At 38.7% G+C, this 17,705-nt stretch overlaps 1 protein-coding gene across 1 annotated transcript in view; it reads right to left on the bottom strand.

The window, feature by feature from the left end:
- Positions 1-17,705, bottom strand: part of LOC140229100 (sialidase-3-like) — an 88,797-nt gene extending 71,092 nt beyond the window's left edge. Inside the window, exons 1-2 of the mRNA XM_072309365.1 lie at positions 17,492-17,705; positions 15,872-16,199 (exon numbers count right to left, since the gene is read on the bottom strand). Of these exons, the coding sequence (XP_072165466.1) occupies positions 15,872-16,007 (136 nt within the window). The 5' untranslated portion in view covers positions 16,008-16,199; positions 17,492-17,705. The remainder of the gene's footprint in view (positions 1-15,871; positions 16,200-17,491) is intronic.

The raw sequence follows: 17,705 nt of genomic DNA, 5'->3' as shown, positions 1-17,705 counted from the left end.
TTGACTTTGACCATTTTTATAAGTTTATGGATTGAGTAATTTTCAAGGTATGGAGAAAAGTGCAATTTCTGTATTGAATAGTAAATTGTTATAAACCATTTTCTCATGTCCTTTGACTCTTGACCTTCAACCCTATGACCCTATGACCCTAAAATTCATAGGAGAATCACTGTCAGGCAGAACATGCATAAATATGTACTAAGTTTCAAGACAACTTGAGCCACTTCCAAGATGGAGGAAGAAGCACTTTCACTTGACCTTTGACCTTTTGACCTTTGACATTTTGGCCCAAAAAAAAAATTCCCAGAGAATCTCTATTGGGTACACCAAGTTAGAAAAAAAAAAATCCAGCAGGCACCGCATACCTATGAGGGAAATAGTCAAATTTTGAAGAGTTGACCTTGACATTTGACCCCTGACCTTTGACCCAATGACCACAAATTCCCTAGATAATCACTGCCAGTCAGTACATGCATAATATACTATGTTCCATGAAGATACCTTGAACCATTTCCAAGATATGGAGAAAAAAGTGAAATTTTAACATTTTCACTTGACCTTTGACCTTTGACCTTAGACCTCATGACCTGAAACTCTGACAAGAGAATTTTAATCGGGTAGTTCTTGTATACACTAAGTTTCAAGACAATATCTTCAGGCATTGCATAGATATGGGGGAAATGGTGAAATCTAAAGCATTTGACCTTGACCTTTTGACCTTTGACCTTAAGCATGTGCACCTAAAAGTTGATAGGCACAACTTCACCCCCTCATACACATACATGCCAAGTTTCATTAGGATACCTTAAAAGCTTTTTTAGTTACGATGTCCACAAAATTTGATTACGGACAGACGGAAGGACGGAAGGACAGAAGGACGGACGGACGGAAGGACAGACGGACGGACGGACAACCCGAAAACATAATGCCTCCGGCACCACTTCATGGCGGAGGCATAAAAAATAGATAAAATGTCTGCACTGGTGAAAAAGTCCATTACACATCAACATAAAAATGATTTGATTAAGTCAATATAAAATCTGGCTTGTGAAGGAATTTCTGTGAAATGATCTTATGTAGACCTTTTCTGCTCCCCCCCCCCTTTTTTTTTTTTTGAAGAGCCTTTCAGGAATTTTTTGGGGAAAAGAATATGTGACACTACAACAGGATAATACAGGACAGTTAGAACTCGAGTACAGAGTGACAAAATGGGCATAGTAGAAAGGTCACTTTAAACCCTTTCAGCATCACATTTCTGTTTTCTACACAGTTGGCTTACATTCCTCATCCATGCCAGTTTATCTGAGTGACTGGAATTGTCTGTATCAAGACGACTAATTCCACTTTCACCTAATCCACTAGATTCCAAGTTTTACTTGTCGCACGAAAATATCCACTTTTACAGTACCTGATAGCGAGTCTTTTGCCAAGTCAACTACTGCTATTGATTACCTGTACTAGTATAAACTTTTTGAAGAAATCTGGCACTGGAGGATTAGCACCCTGGCAAGAGCTGAAGACTCAGCAGACACTTTAATGGGTCATCTGATACCACGACAACATCAAGACAATGTCCAGAGAACAAAATTCCTTACCTCCGCCAATAAAACCGCAGGAGAGAGTAAAGGGTACCATCTCAGCAGACACACACACACCAAAAACTCTCTCTGGGTGGGTTTCCTTAACAGCCAACCCATTCATGCGCAAAGGGGGTGTGGTCACAATTCATGAAAGTGATCGGCACTTGGTGTATCATTCTGTCTGAACTATAGCACAAGCATGTTGAGTGTTTCTGTGAAATGTTACAGCAAGAGCATCCTGACAGAAAGATTGTTTGGACGTTGTCACAGCAATGTCGGGGTAATGTCAGGATAATTACCCTAGCTGGCTAGGGTAGAGTTTGGCAAAAGTTACTGCGAAAACATCCTACCAACATTTTGCGTGGGGCATCTCAGACAGTGCAAGGGTAAAAAAAAATTGTCAGGAAGTTGTTGTGGTAACTCTGATTAGAAAGGCTCCGTTAAAATGGGGCTTTAGGTGGAATCTGTGGGCAAATGGTCTCTCCTCTCACTCTCTCCTGCTTGAGTTTTTTTTTTGTGCAAATGTTTTTGTCCAAACCAAATCAAATATGAATTTGTTACTCAACACCCTCAAACACTTGTGTCATAAAAGTAATCAAAGTCAACACCATGAATAATCAAACCCACGGCAAGATAGCCCCCTTCAATCACATTTCTAATAGATCAGTGGTCACGGATAGTGCATTAATGGCATGACACGTCAGGATTTTTTGCAGACAGAGGAATCTGACCAAATATTTGCCGCGAAGAATTTAATCCAGCTAGTCATACAGGAGGAGCTCCAGAATGTGGCACTCGCCAAATTTGCCGAGATGGACATGATCGGGGAGAGGTCAACACTTGGCGCACGCGAAGGGTCGGTGCGAGAGACTGACAGGACGCTCGGCCAAAGACATTACGCAAGATCCAGGGACCCTGGGTTAGTGATACCCCTGGAATGTTCTACGCAGAGGGGGGGGGGGGGGGAAGACATAGAAGTCTTTCGAAGAGACATTCAGTGTTCCTACATTTGCCAATCTTTGTGTGTGTGTGTGTGTGTGTGTGTTTTTCCATCTAATTACATGCAGGAGTTTGCTTAAGACAGCCCAAGAAAAAAAAATGTTTCGTAGACAGCGATATTATATTCAAATTTGTTCAGGCACTGGCAAATTTGCTACCAGGCGACAAAGGACTGCCCAATATGTGATTGACGCATGTGTGATGGTGGAGTATGATAATGCAGTGGGTTCAACGGGTTATATATTAGCATCACCATCCCACAAAATGTCTCATATAATTTTCATACTTCCTCCACATAGGTTCTCCCTTGGAACAGCAACAACAACAACAACAACAACGATATGTCATCATGTATGTCAGGGGCTTGCCTGACCTAGCACCAACTTACTCCGTCTACAATGGTTTAAGTCAATACAAACTGCTCTGACCAAAACGAAACTGCACTAACCAATCAGGACTGCAACAGCTCCCAATCATAATTTGAGCATGAAATATCAACAAATTTCAAAAACAATGTGCACGATAGTCTGCTGGAATCACTAAAGTCCAGTTTTAGAATAGTGGCCAGTTGAGGAAACATTGATGAGACTCAGAAAGGAAAGCATCCTTGTCTCTCACTAGTATCTTTTTTTCCAGGATTGCCATTCTTGATTCTTGTAAATTTCTTCATATAATCAGGACATACTGCAAGCTGAAATCCCTGTAATGTATAATTTTCTTCTCAAAAGAGAAATAAGGCACTAAATCCATCATTTTTCAATGGATCTAGCACCTTTTGGTCGCAAGCTCTTCATTTATTGCTGCATTTAAAACAACATGTTTCTACAAAGGGCCTAATCATAATGAAAATCACATGTCAATAGTTATTACTTGCTCAAAGTTAACAAGTCAAAAAATGTAAAAGCATAAATATGGAATATGGTGGATCAAAATGACCAAAAAAAAAAGATGGTCGAGATGCATTTTTGCTGAAAGCTCATCAATTCATCACTTCCACAGAACATCCACTGGGATTTCATATAATGTATATTCGTCATATTTTATGTCAACTCTTTGCTACAGGGGTTGGTTCGAATGTTACACCAGGGAGCTCATTTGCCCCAATAATGTCTCTTCTACGAAAAGTTATATTACTTTTCTGGACAGCCAATAAACTCTTCTTCAGAAGCACTTTGACTTTATCTTCGCCCACTCATGTTCTTCATTGTTCAACTGTGTTTCAAATTTGCATCCCCTTTTTTTCTTTCCTTTTTTTTTTTCAATTTGCGTACGATGTCATTTCCCGGTGCTGCACAGCGACATCACACGTACAGGCACAGTATGTGCATTTTGGGCCCGTTATGCATTATGGAACGCCTGAAATTTCACCCTTGTGAAATGCTCGTCGCGTTATTTATGGAACAGGGTAAATTGCCTTTGGCAGATTTCCTTCTGGGATGTTGTCGCTCGACTGTCACCAGAATTTCTTTTGACACATGCATTTCTGTCCCCACCCCCCCCCCCCACCCCAACACACACACACCCTGAGGGGAAGGAAGTATGCATCCGAGTTACAGGAAGCTGATGAAAGGTGGTTCAAATATTTTGAATTGGAGGAACAGGTTGTCGGCAACAACATCCGAGTGCTGTTGTTCTAGATATTTTCTGAAGCAGCCGTTGTTCTGGATGATGAAAGAATATCAAAGATGGCTGCTTCCTACATTCATTGTCAGGGCTGACAACTTCTGCAGATTAGCAACAACAAAAAACAGACAGATGCATGGTAAACATACATGTATAGTGCATTGTTTTTATACAGATTTAAAAGTTCAATATCACATCCTGGTTGTTGATGAAGAATCAATCAATCAATCAAAACAGATCAATATCACATCCTGGTTGTTGATGAAGAATGTGATAACTAACCTATTTGGTCTCTTGTTTCTTACACAATAAAATACATTTAACATTTACCAATATTTCAATAAATTAATTACCTGGTACATTTTGAAAATTGCCTATCAAATTTGTGATTGATGTATGTGATGTATTTGTTGGGTTTTTTAGGGGGGGTTGTGAATCATGTCCCATTCACAAACAAAATACATTTGGTTTATATGTACGCTAAAAATCTATGCCATCTGGATACTGACTTAGTACCAGGAATCTCTGCATGGTATTAAAAATGACAAGGACATTTTAAATTTCATCTGATAAGTGATTATCACATGAAACCAGATCCCAACAAAGCCTCTGACACAGTAGCATCATTGTATTGTGTTAAACTGACTGGTAGGTGGAAATGAATATACGTGATATGCACACCTCTGATCTGTGGAATAACACTAATCCCAAAAGCTAGCAACTATGAAGTGTTTTACTATTGAAGTCTTACCTTTATGCAAGACAAATGTAATTTGATGTATCTCAATATATCAGACATTGTAAGCAGACATACATTATACATCAAAGTTGCTCCAGGATTTGCACTTGGAGGTTACCTTGTGGTCACTTTTGATGGGCAACCAATAGTAAGAGTTTGACCATTTACTATAAAACTTTCAAGCAAAGAGGAGATTTTAGTCAAAATAAGCTTCCACATTGCACCAAATTGGTGTCTTTAAGTTGTATAAGTGTGTATGTGCATTTGTGTGTGTGTGTGTGTATCTCTACATGAATTTGAATTTGAATGCAACTCTTTTGTATTTTGAGTATATACAATGAAAGCTGATAACAAGCGTGACTGAAGGACAAGCATTTCTATGCATACAGGAGATCAATACTTTGTAATTTTCTCCATCATAACCCATTTAGTCAGCAGAGCAAAAGAGTAACAAGGTCTGGATGTGGTTGATTGTGGACCACAATGCTACAGACAAATCAATCTCAGTGTTGTCAAACCATATAGCTGTCTTTGTCTACCAATATCAAATGCATCAGCAGTATCGCCTAACCCATCAAGCCTCAGAAATCATATTTCAGTGGTTTCCTGCTGTATCTTTTTGTCATAACTTTTATTATTACCTTTGACAAGGATGCTCTGTTTTTGTTTGTCTGTTTGCCTGAATGCAAAATAACCTGAAATGTTGAGAGTGGGTTGGAAAGAAATTTACAGGAAAAGTTGATGATGGCAAAAGGGACAGATGTTGAAGATTTGGTTGTGATCCAGATCACTATCTGAATCCAGGATTTTTTTTTTTATTTTTTTTTTTAAGGGATTTCTTGTCACTGGCAAAGAGGGCCAACAAACGAGGGAATTAAAGCTGCACATATTTGAGGTGTCCATACTTGCAGCGAGTGCGCCCTCGAAGCGCAGCAGGAAGCTAAGGCAGAGACACAAGAAAGGATTCTTTATCATTGGGAAATAGGGCCACTTTCAGCATGGTGTATATTTGGGTGGAAATGAGCTGCTTGGTGGAGATCTGCACTCTGTGCTTTTCTAATTCACTTTTGCATAAATGTTCCCAAAAGGAACAGTAAAATGTATCTTTCATTTAAGGCATTTATTGTTCACATATAAGATTATACTAACTATAATTTTAGTTTATTACCTCCACCAAGGAGGTTATGTTTTTTGTCAGTGTCATATATGTTTGTCTGTTGTCAAAATAACTCAAAAAATCATGAATACATTTAGATGAAACTTACAGGAAAGGTTGATAATGATACAAGAAACTGGTGATTAAATTTTGGTAGTGACTCAGGGATTCTTACGAATTTTTGAAGGACTTTTTTTCATGTTTCGGCAAATAGGGTGAATGAACTTGGGAGTTCAAGCTGCATGCACATTTGTATTTGAGGTTTGCATATGTATACTAAAGCATGTGCTGTGCTCAAAGCATTGTACAGCTGGAAACCAATGGCTTCTTTATCAATGGAAAATTTGGTGATTTTCAGCATATGTGTATAGGCGCTCTCTGAGTGTTTTTTTAGCTGTAATTTCAGTTGCAGAATTTTCAAAAGTCTGTTAACTGCTAACTCTATAGCCGATTCTTAAATTGGCAAACACATTTTAGAAGATTAAAGTTACTGTTTCTAATTCAAATACAAGATTTGTCTGATTTTGTGCAGATTTAATGACTTAACAACATACAATTCATCTGAAAAAAAAAAGGATAATTAGTAAAATCAAGCATTGCCAATTTAACATGGGCAGGATGACAATTTGTGCAGTAAAACTACCCAAAGACTTGACGGGCTACTGCGTCTGCGGTATTGTCAGCGTTGGTGTATACATTCATGCATCGTGCATGGTCTCTGTGCTACCCGTAAGATGACATTGCCAGCTGAGAGCAAGAAGGGCATTAACCCAATTAACACCTGACAGCGAGAACAGCACTCGTCAAATTGCCTGCTGAAACGAGGAGCAGTACAGGCATGAACTCGATTCAGGAACAGTCTAAACCTACAGTTTCTGGACATTATACCACAACACTTCCTTAATCTCCATCCTACACCATTTTTGTCCGATGCCAACTTTTCTATTTCAAAGATGAAAAACTATGTAATCCATGCAGTTTTGAGCTAGGAAATGGTTTTTGTAACCAAAAGGGGTAAAAAATTGTTTAACTAATATTCTTGCCAGTGCCTTGTCTTATCTCTTCTCTTCTCTTGCAGTGAAACAGTCGGAGAAAATGAAGAAATTGAGACACAGATAGAGCAGGGGTGGATCCAGGAATTCTGTAAAGGGGCGGCGCAAACAATATTATTGGTGCTATTTCCGGGTTTCATCTCACTTTTTTTTTTTATTTCTTTTGTTTTAACATCAAATAAAGAGGGGGCGCACGCCCGGTGTGCCCCCCTCTGGATCCGCCACTGCAGAGACAGTTGTATGCAGTTTGACTTCTTCCACTCATTTTTAAGTGGATCTACTTACTATTCACTTGGCATGCTGCACAGTGACCAAATATAGAGGACTAGTTCTCAAGAACCCAGCATAAGCATGCAGTAACATTGCAGAGAATAAAAATATACCACCAAGAATAAAATGCATCATTTCTGGTTCATTGCATAACTTTCCAGGACATCATATGACACTTCAATGCCCACTTTTTTGACAGCGACTTGCAAAATCACTCAAGCTCAAATGTCGACGTTAGAAGTCATTTGCTCACGCTCTGCTTCCACATCTAAAAGAGATATGATTTTTGCCATGCTGTTCGCCCACAACCGAGGGGGAAATAGATAGGTCGGAGAAGAGCATTCGACCGACGTTCTGGTCAATGTACATCACTCACGTACGCATGGCTTGGGTCAATCAATCTCTTGAGGTTCCCTATCTCCCCCCCCCCCCCCCCCAACTGTCCTTCCATGATACGCTACAAAAAATGATTGCATCCCACGATTTGGTTGCTTCCCATTACAAGGAGCAGAAATTATAAAGTCGAGACATCGTGTGCGTGGGAAAATTCTCATGGCCCCTGTTGTAAGGCCTCCCACATGAGGCTCTGTGATTTGAACACACAAAAAGAGCTCCTGCTCACTTTCTTTCTCCATGACGAGACCAAAACATTGCCCAAATAACTCTTTCCTTGAGCTCTATTTTATTCAATACAACCCAACTTCATGGCAAAGCCAAGCTCAACTGAAAACCTCAAGCTTTGTCCTTTGAAGATGACACTTGATGTTACAAAACATGTCGAGTTTGTGGCAAAAACCAGTTACACACATACGTGTACACTGTATGTGGTTATCTAGGAAAAGCATTATTCCTTGGTATAGATATCCTTGGGATGTTTAATTTGGGTTAGGTCACCTCCAGGTAGGAAAAAAAATCCATGTCATCTAGCATACAGGTGATGTTCCAGATTGCAAATATCGACATATTGCAAATTGGGGCTGATGGCTTTACAAATAGGAAGCCATCTTATTCAAGTCATTGCATATGTGATAATAAAAAAACAAAAAAACAAAACAAAATGAAACGAGTTAAGCATTAAGTATAGTACCAAGGCCAAGTACTTGATTCAGACAGGGATGTTATGAACAGGACAAAAATATTAAAGAAAAAACAAAGTGCATACTTCATTTAATGATATACAAGTTTGCTGGAATTATGTATACAACCTAGGCCACGCCTTCTTCTCAAACACAATGCTTCACAAACATTCTTCTATGCATGCTTTCATAACACATGCACGCACAAGCAACACACACACAAATGCATCTCTTTTCATCAAGCTCATGTCTGAACAAAAGCTCAGAGGTACCCTGATCTACCCCTCACCATTTTGGTCTATCCCACCCCCCCCCCCCCCCACCATCACCACCACCACCACTTATGCCCCCTCATTTACATCTACCAGCTCCCAATTAGCAAGATAATTTCCTCCTGATTGAACGTTAATCAAGTGCCCCATTGCCCTTGATTTCTAGACATAATCAATGAATTTCTGCTCTTCTACTTTGCCACGCTACGCTGTTTGAAGCACACAAATTTGTGAATGCATGTACACCCAAGTTCCAAGTGCTACTGGCAGATTCTGTCATTGCATACAGGCTCACCGCCAAGGTTATTTTGTTTGTTTGTTTGTTTGTTTGTCTGTCTGTTTGTTTGTTTTTACAGTGTTTATGTATTCATACCAAGCAATGGATGATTTAGGATTACGGTTTTCACACAGTGTAAGCTATCTACTGTCTATTCGATACTACCGGTAGGCCTATATCATAAATACATGGTACCACTGCGAGAATGATACACAAGTGCCGTGTTATTGCTTGAGGCTGTCATTTATTACAACCAACTACTAAAAACACTTTCTAAATTGTTTGAAAATAAATAGTAACATGATTCAGATTGATCATGCAAAGTATCTCAAAATGAGGGCTTTAATTGTAAAACACTTTCAGAGGTATGGATTTGAATTGCTTACGTAGTAACACCTACACAAAATACAACTATGATTCATCCACAATATCCCAATGCATACCCCAAATATATCCCAAATATATATCCCAAATTTGATATCCCAATATACAATATGTCCTAAATTTGATACCCCAAATATATGTCCCGAATCTACCAGCTCCCAATTAGGAAATTATTTTGCTATCCCACCCCAATTATACGTCCTAAATACATCCCACTGATATATCCAAAATTTTAACCCCGGAAAAACAGTTTAGGTATGCCAACTTGAGCCTCAATGTCAACACTATACACATTAAGCTTTTATTATACCTCAAAAGTAAAACTCAATTTTAAAGACACACACACACACACACACACACACAAAAAAAAAAACTATAGACACTTCTCCAGCAATATAAGCGAGCACTTCACTTACTTCTTTCAGAAAGCAGGAAGAATTATATTACCCGTAGCATATGTCAGCAACAGTGACAAGACATTTGCTCCTGTATCACTTGCTTCGATCTTATTTTCTCCAAGGACTGACTTAAGGATTAGAATTAGGGTTAGCATAATGTTTGTAAGTAGAATTCATGTTTGGCTTAGCATGCAGATATTGGGAGCAAATGTCATGGCACTGTCAGTGGCAAGTTGCTGGAATGTGTACTTTTCATGGAAAATTAAATTTTGTGGAAATCTCCCTGGATTTTTTTTTTATTATATCAGTGTCCATGATGACATCATGAAGTGTAACTAGTCTTCTAATCCTGTGATCATACCACAGAAACTTTAAACATTCATATCTTTTTAATTGATTGGTCAATTTTCCTCAAACTTTCATTGATGTGTTCTACTAATGTTGGTGCTTTCACTCAATCCACTTTGTATTTGGGCTTTGGTTTTGGTGCACAACCTGGCATGTCTGACCCAAAACAAATTAATCTATATGTGCTACACTGTGGATGAGTGCCTGCAAGTAATGGCATGACTGCTTATATTACCCATTGGAACCACTACCGTAGGTTCTTTTTACTCATCGGGTAAGGACCGGTCCAGATGGTAAAAAGATGGTCAGTCCTCCAACAGAATGCCTTCTGAACTTAATATCAAAGTGATTAAAATCGTGATCAGAAGCGACATCATTTTTTTCTTATTTCTTGACAAGGATTGACGGCTCTGGAAGTCTAAGTGGTGTATACTGTACACCCACACAGCTTAAGCTTTTTCTCGAGAGAGAGAGAGAGAGAGAGTTCGCCAGGTTGATGCGAAAACAATACGCATGCCCAAGTCGCCCTCAAAATATGGTATGCTGTAATCATAAGATCTTTGGAGACATCCAGACAGGTGAGAAATATTTGAAATACTTCTTGGAGGTGGTGTGGGAGGGGGGAGGGGGGATGGCGATTGCTCCTATGACGTACCCAAGCAAATGTCATAGAGGTTCAGAAGGTGATCCAGTTATCTGAAATCTCCTTTCTCTCTCCCAATCTCTCTCTCTTTCTCCATTTGTCCATCCAAGAAACAATCTGTATATCTCTCAATATACCTGTATCTCCCTTCTTTTTTTTTCTCTCCTCTTTCCTTCCAGTCATCTCTCCTTCTCTGTCTATCTATCTCTCCTTCTATCTATTCATCTCTCTCCTAGTACCATGTCCTGCCAAAACAGGGGCGATCATGGTTTTGCCAAGCTCCTCTTTCCAAGGATGCATGCAGTAGATGATGGCTTGTGATTTGTTCCACGTCAATATCTGTCAGACATCACTTGACCCACTTCTGAAAATTTCCTTCCGAATGTCCCTCGCCATCTCCCTCTTCCCCCCTCTCCCTCTCCTTCCTTTGCTGTGTCTAGTCAATATTTCAGTGGGTCATGTTTTGTAATATTGTGCATGTGTGTTTGGGGTTTGTTTGTTGTTGTTTCTTCTCCTCTGCACATGACCTAGGAACAAGAGTTGCGTTTACTCTCCTACGTTTCACAAGAACCTCCTCCTTAAAGGGATGGTATAGTTTTGGTTGAGATGGGGATTCAGATTTTAACTTTTAGCGAGGTAATTAGAAACCACTTATAAGATATCAAGGAGCATACAATTCCAAGAGTAATTCAAAGTTTATTTGATGAAAGTTGGTTTTGAAATGACTGAGATATCCAAAAAAGTAAATCAACGTGGTCCTAATAAAGGTGGGTTTCACTTCTATATAAGACCTCTGTGTTTGAAAATCTCAGCTATTTCAAAACCAATTTTCATCAAGTAAACTTTGAATTCCTCTTAGAATTGTATGCTCTTTAAGATTACATGAGAAGCTTCTAATTATCTCACAAAAAGTTGGAAACATGAAGCCCCATCACAACCATGAGTAAATCATCCCTTAAAAAAATGTGGGCAATCCACAACATAGGGCCTATGCATCATTTGCAATTCTGGTGATGCAAATGATGCTACTCCTGATATTGGGGTTCGGGGAGCAAAATTTTCCCGTCATGCGAGGATATTGCCCTCATCGGCTCATTTAGGATGCACTACATGTTTCAAAATCTACTCCACTGAGGTATATAGATATTTCCTTCTCCATGAACTTACGCAATTATCTCTACATGTTGAATTAGGTCCTAAATACACAATTACTACACTCTGAATAATCAATTCCACTATAGCTCTAAGCATTTTCCTTTGCCTGCTTATACAACAACAACAAAAAATGAGTTTGATTGTGTTGTCAGGTCAGTAAACTGTGCAGTGCAATGACTGCAGATGCAGTCAACTTGCACCTCTGATAAGATTTGTATGCATTTGTGTGCAATTTGCTTATTTCTTTAATTCTTCATATCAATACACTTTAAGTAATTACATTGTTCAACTGAAATTCCTTACATGTTTCTCTTTACTTTCCAATGTATCACCTCTACAAAGAAAATAATGAACATTTATGTTTGTTGTAAGCAACAATATCTTCTCCTTTTAGTGAATATCCCAATTGTTCAATGATAAATATGTGAAAGCCTGTATATTTGGCATTTCTGTGATTTGGATGATAGGAATGTAATAAGTGATGTCATTGATAAAGAAAATCAGCTATTTCAATTTTGTAATTACATATGATCAAGATATCATTTCCTTGACAATGGGAAAAACAATGTCTGTTCCTAATGAAATCAGTATGATCTGTGTATTCACATACGATAAGTGTGACAGGAAAAGGTATTACCTGGTGTGGTAGCTATTACAGGGGGGAAAAAACACTTTTAATCTCACACTGCTCACAATGCGTACAGTATGGGGTGGTGTAATTGGTTTTCTTTTCTAAATGGATTTGCCACATACAGTAAGGAGAATTAAATGACAGTCACGCAGATATGACATCTCCAGCTGCTACATTTACAAATATGTGCAAGAGGAACAGCTTGAAGAATGCATTTCTACCATGTTGTTAACACTAGGCACTGTACTTGCCAGAATGTGCATGAAACATAGCCTACTGTGCAATGCATGTATAGAAAATACTGCACAGTTGATGTACGACTATGAGAGGTGTCACATATGTCACGATAATGCATTATATGATGCAAAGATTTTATTTTCATAAGCTCTCATGGCAGACAACGGAACTATTAAAGATGATATCTCAACTTCAGGTTGACTATCATATGTACACTGCATGTTCTACAAAAGAGAACTCTTGTACATAGCACATTTTATTTTAGCATCACTGTCTTTAAAGAAATTATTACTTGAAATCTACTATTTACTTACCTGTAAGGTTGTGAATATAAAGTGGGACATGGGTTTGCTGAATGAAGAATGAACATTATGGTATGCAAGCACAGAAGACAGAAATGTGGGGTAGCACTGAGAAGGAAAACTGCATTTATCAATCACCTTTGTCAGTATACTGTGTGTAATATGTACTTCAAAGATTTGAACATGGAGAACAAATGGGCTTGGCACTAACATGACAAATGATGTACTATCAGGGCTGCCAACCTTGAATGAGAGTTTGGCGTGAGACACTGTGAGGGAGCGGAGCGACCTCCTGGCTAGCGCCTGGCGGCCTGCTGTGCGGTCAGTGTATGTAAAGCGATGTAAAGCACACGTCATAGCCATACTTGTACTGTAATTTGCCAAAAGTACAAGCTACGCTCACGTGGTATAGGTAGAAACCAATCGTAATCCAATAGCTCGTCTTTGCTCGTGAATCGAGAACGATTACCGGTATTATTGGTTAAGCTTTACACCCGCGCGGGAAAATCTCGCAATTTTTGGCTTCGGCATATCGATATTCGGAATATCAGAGAATTTAGAGATATATTTATTTTTGGAGTCATGTACATTCCATTTGGGGGGTTTAGCGTGAGATTTCGTTTATCAGAGTGAGACAGTCAAAATTGGTTGAATTGCGTGAGTCTCACGCTCAATGCGTGAGAGTTGGCAGCCCTGTACTATGATGATGAGAAGTCTCTCAAGCCAGCTCAGTACATTAATATTGGCAGATAACTTTTCTTTGGAAAACACTACACCCATGTCATGTAAATAAAGAAATAGTCACAGCAAAACTCCTACTAAAAACTGACTGACAAATATTATGAATGTTCTGACATAAGCAATGCTCCTTGATCCACAAAATTGTTCACCATTCATCAAAATGGATATTACATTTCAGCTTTTCAGAGAATGCAAAGATTTTTTTTTTTGGGGGGGGGAGGAGGGAAGGGGGGCAATTGATATTTTGTTGCTAGTAGGAAGTTAGTGGTCATTTTTGTGCACACGCTCTTTACCTCTGTAGTGAATTTACAGTAGCCTGAGCATCTCTCTTATTTTCAGTATTATTTTCTTACTTGGCAAAACCTTAAAAGCATGATGTAAAATGCTACTGATTTGTACTTAATCCAACTATGAGTGCTCTGTAGATCAATGGGAAAATGTGAAATGACTTGATTTGACTAAACAGGAAAGGTATGACATCTGCCCAAAAGCATTACCTCTAAGCTACCTTCTTCCTGAATTTCAAACTGTCAGAGAGTTTTATGAAGTTTTAAACTTTTGGGTTTTCCTGTTAAGAAAGCATGGTGCTATGCAGGGTATTGAATTGATCCCATATTCAAACGTTAACTCTCTCTGCATACTTGTTAACCTAGCATCTAGCCTTCTATGCCAATTTTTTTCAAATCCTTTGGTTCTTTGGCAGGTTGCCCACATTGTTACCATCACTGTTTTCTGTTTAGAAATCAAAAGTGCTGCTGCAAGAATTAAAAATGATCATTGATAAAACTAAATGTGGTCTTATGATTATCAGCCATGACCAGACTTCTTTTCAAAACACACATGCACAGACACACACCTTTCTATCTTTTATCATTCCATTACATACTAATCTAATGGTCAACCACCTCACAGATACTGTGAACATTGAAATGTGAAACTAGCACAGAAATGAAAGAACCATCATTTTTTTTTTTTTTTTTTTGCTTGTTATTGCAAAAAATTAACTCATACAAAAATATCCCCTTTTTACAATTTGTTAAAACAAAATAGTTTTTGGAAGCAATACTGGTGGTAAAAGAAAAAGGTTTGTCAGAATGATATAATTGAAAATCTACTGTGACTCTCCATGAACTGGTCTTTTGTAAGAGTGGCATCAATACTTAGCATGCCGTGATGGTGTTATGAATGTGACCATGCATCACAAAACCAAGATAAAGTTGCATGCCCTGATTTTGTGTGAGGACTCAAATAAGTGAAACAGGTTGACCTCCTCAATGTTGAGTTTTTTCAAATTTTCTGAAAGGGCAATTCTTCTGTTAAATCATTCTAAAATTTGGAATCATAAAACAATGGGAAATTGTTTGGGTTTTTTTTTTCAAGCAGTTTTTCCAGAACACTTTTTTAGTAGAATACTGTGATTAGGTATGCCTTAGAGGCCCCTTTCCATTCCCTTACATCCTCTTGCTCTTCACTTTCAACCCTAATAAGTTTTCAAAGGCTGATCCAACTGCTTTGAAAGTCAAATATTAGTTGTGGATAGAATGTTTTGACAGAGCATTTTCAATTTCAGTTGATTTTTTTTCTTTTTTTTTTTTTTGGGGGGGGGGTCCTATTTATTTCAAAGAGCATGGCTTGGTAGGATTAAATGCTTGAATAGACCTTATACTTCAGAGTCTCTTTTGTCAATACACACTTTTCCACAGAGTGTGCTTTCTTTCCAATATTTAGATTGGATATGAGAATCCATTTGGATTGATTTATACATTATTTTAAAGCTTAAAGTCTGTCCTATTTCAGAATTTGCCCTTAACGTAAAACCATGTCTGGCGATTTTTTTTTTTTTTTTTTTGCGTTTTGCGTTTTGAGGTGCAAGGTCACATATAGGCACAGATGGTGAAAAATCATGAAAGACATATTTAATGTAATGTAGCATTAATTTTAATGAAGAATAGGCATCAAGGGGGAAAAAAGGGGGGAACGTGTTGCACCTCCTTCTTTGTCTCCACACCATTTGGTGTACTGGCAATTCTCTCGTCTGATTGGTGGCTGTCTGTTGCGAAAACGAATGATCCAGGGATGAAGCAGCCAAAGGAAAATCCTCCTCAGCTCTTCACAAATCCCCATAGTGACCAACGGATTAGTCGCAATTGATCACTGACTAGAGCCGACACATAAAAATCTGTGGAAGGTATGGTAATCCGGGTCACGGGGGGCTACGGGGTTATAGAGGTCGTAAAGGAGTCACGTACATCAGCTGGTATTCGAAAATGCTAGGTACACTTGACAGCACAGACAGGTCCAAATGGGGCAACAATTCTAGGAAAAATTAGGAAACAAAGAGGACAAACAAAGCCATTTTATGATCTGAACTCTCAATGGCTCAACATTGTAATGTGGTAGCAGACAAAAGATGTAATGACACCTGGCAGTCCTAGGAGTCTGTAGTAAAGCACCAGTAATTGCAAACTAATGTTTACAAGCAAAGGTAAGCATAACTCAACCACACGATTAGCATACATGGCATAGCATATCATGCTAACAACAATTCTCCATCAACCCCTCCCCTACAGTCAGGTGCCAATGCAGAGCACATAGATCAGGTTTTGAGAAAACAAACTGTCAAAATTCACCAAATATTTTCCAGCATGTATCAGATCTTTCCTGTGAATTTCAGTTACATTGAATAATGGAAAGTGTTGTTTCAGCTTCAATAATCTGCGGCATCACTGAGGACAATAACAGTATGCACACAGTCGTCATGGTTGATTGAAAGAATATGAAAAGTATCGATACACTTGTTATGTTAACACAGCATTATGTAAAATTAAAAAACCTTGACCATCTAGCAATTACACTGAATACTACAGCTGAATCCACACTTTCCATAATTCAATGTGATTCAAATTTACATCAGTAATTTGATACATTAACCCGTTGAGGACGAGTCCCGAGTATACTCGGGCAGGTGTCTATGGGAAATGCGTGTTGTAGCAAAATCAGTCCGTCCTCAAGGGGTTCATAACATCTTTTTCTTTACGTTTGATGCATATTGGTTCAGCAGAGATATCCACTTGAATATGAAACTGCATTTTTTACAGCACCCTCCATGCCCAGCAGGAGCTCCAAAGGTGCCCCTACTCACTTGCCTAGACACAATTCATATTGTTGCTACTGTAGCAGTGTAGACAAGCAAATGAATGAATGAATGAATTTCATTACCAATAAATTTTAATGATACACCAACACACAACAGTTCACACAGACTATAAATTTTGATAAATTATCACAATGCATTTAGCATTTGTTGTCTCACTAAATTTGTATAAGACTCGAATCCTGGATATATTAGTCAATTTCAGTGCAATACTTGAGAACGGCATATGACTGGGGGATATAGTATTATACTACTGCATGTAAATTTACACTGATTGATACTTCGATCCCCGTTTACATTGAACATCAACAGCCAATCCTGACACCAATATCAGAGGGTGGGACTACGAACTAAACCGTATCCCGTATGTTGGGTTTACTAGAGTCTATTTCATTTCACAAGAACCCTCGGACAGCCAGCTTTACAAACGTGTACCTCCATTACTACTCCTTACCTGTCAGTGGTGCTATTTTTCCATCCATACAGGAAAACATGTATGATAAATGCAGCTCAACACACTAGAAATGCTAGCCGTATCGGCCAACAGCCTACAGCAGGCAACCAGCGGCTTCTCGAGCAGACGGAAAAAAAGTCCCAGTAACTTCCCCGAACGCGCACGGGCGAGCGGCCGTCAGGACGTGGACGTGTACACCAATGTACGAAGAATC

This window comes from Diadema setosum, chromosome 5, assembly GCF_964275005.1.
Source record: "Diadema setosum chromosome 5, eeDiaSeto1, whole genome shotgun sequence".
Taxonomy (NCBI): domain Eukaryota; kingdom Metazoa; phylum Echinodermata; class Echinoidea; order Diadematoida; family Diadematidae; genus Diadema; species Diadema setosum.
The sequence above is the reverse complement of the archived record's forward strand: the minus strand, read 5'-3'. Positions and strand labels throughout refer to the sequence as shown.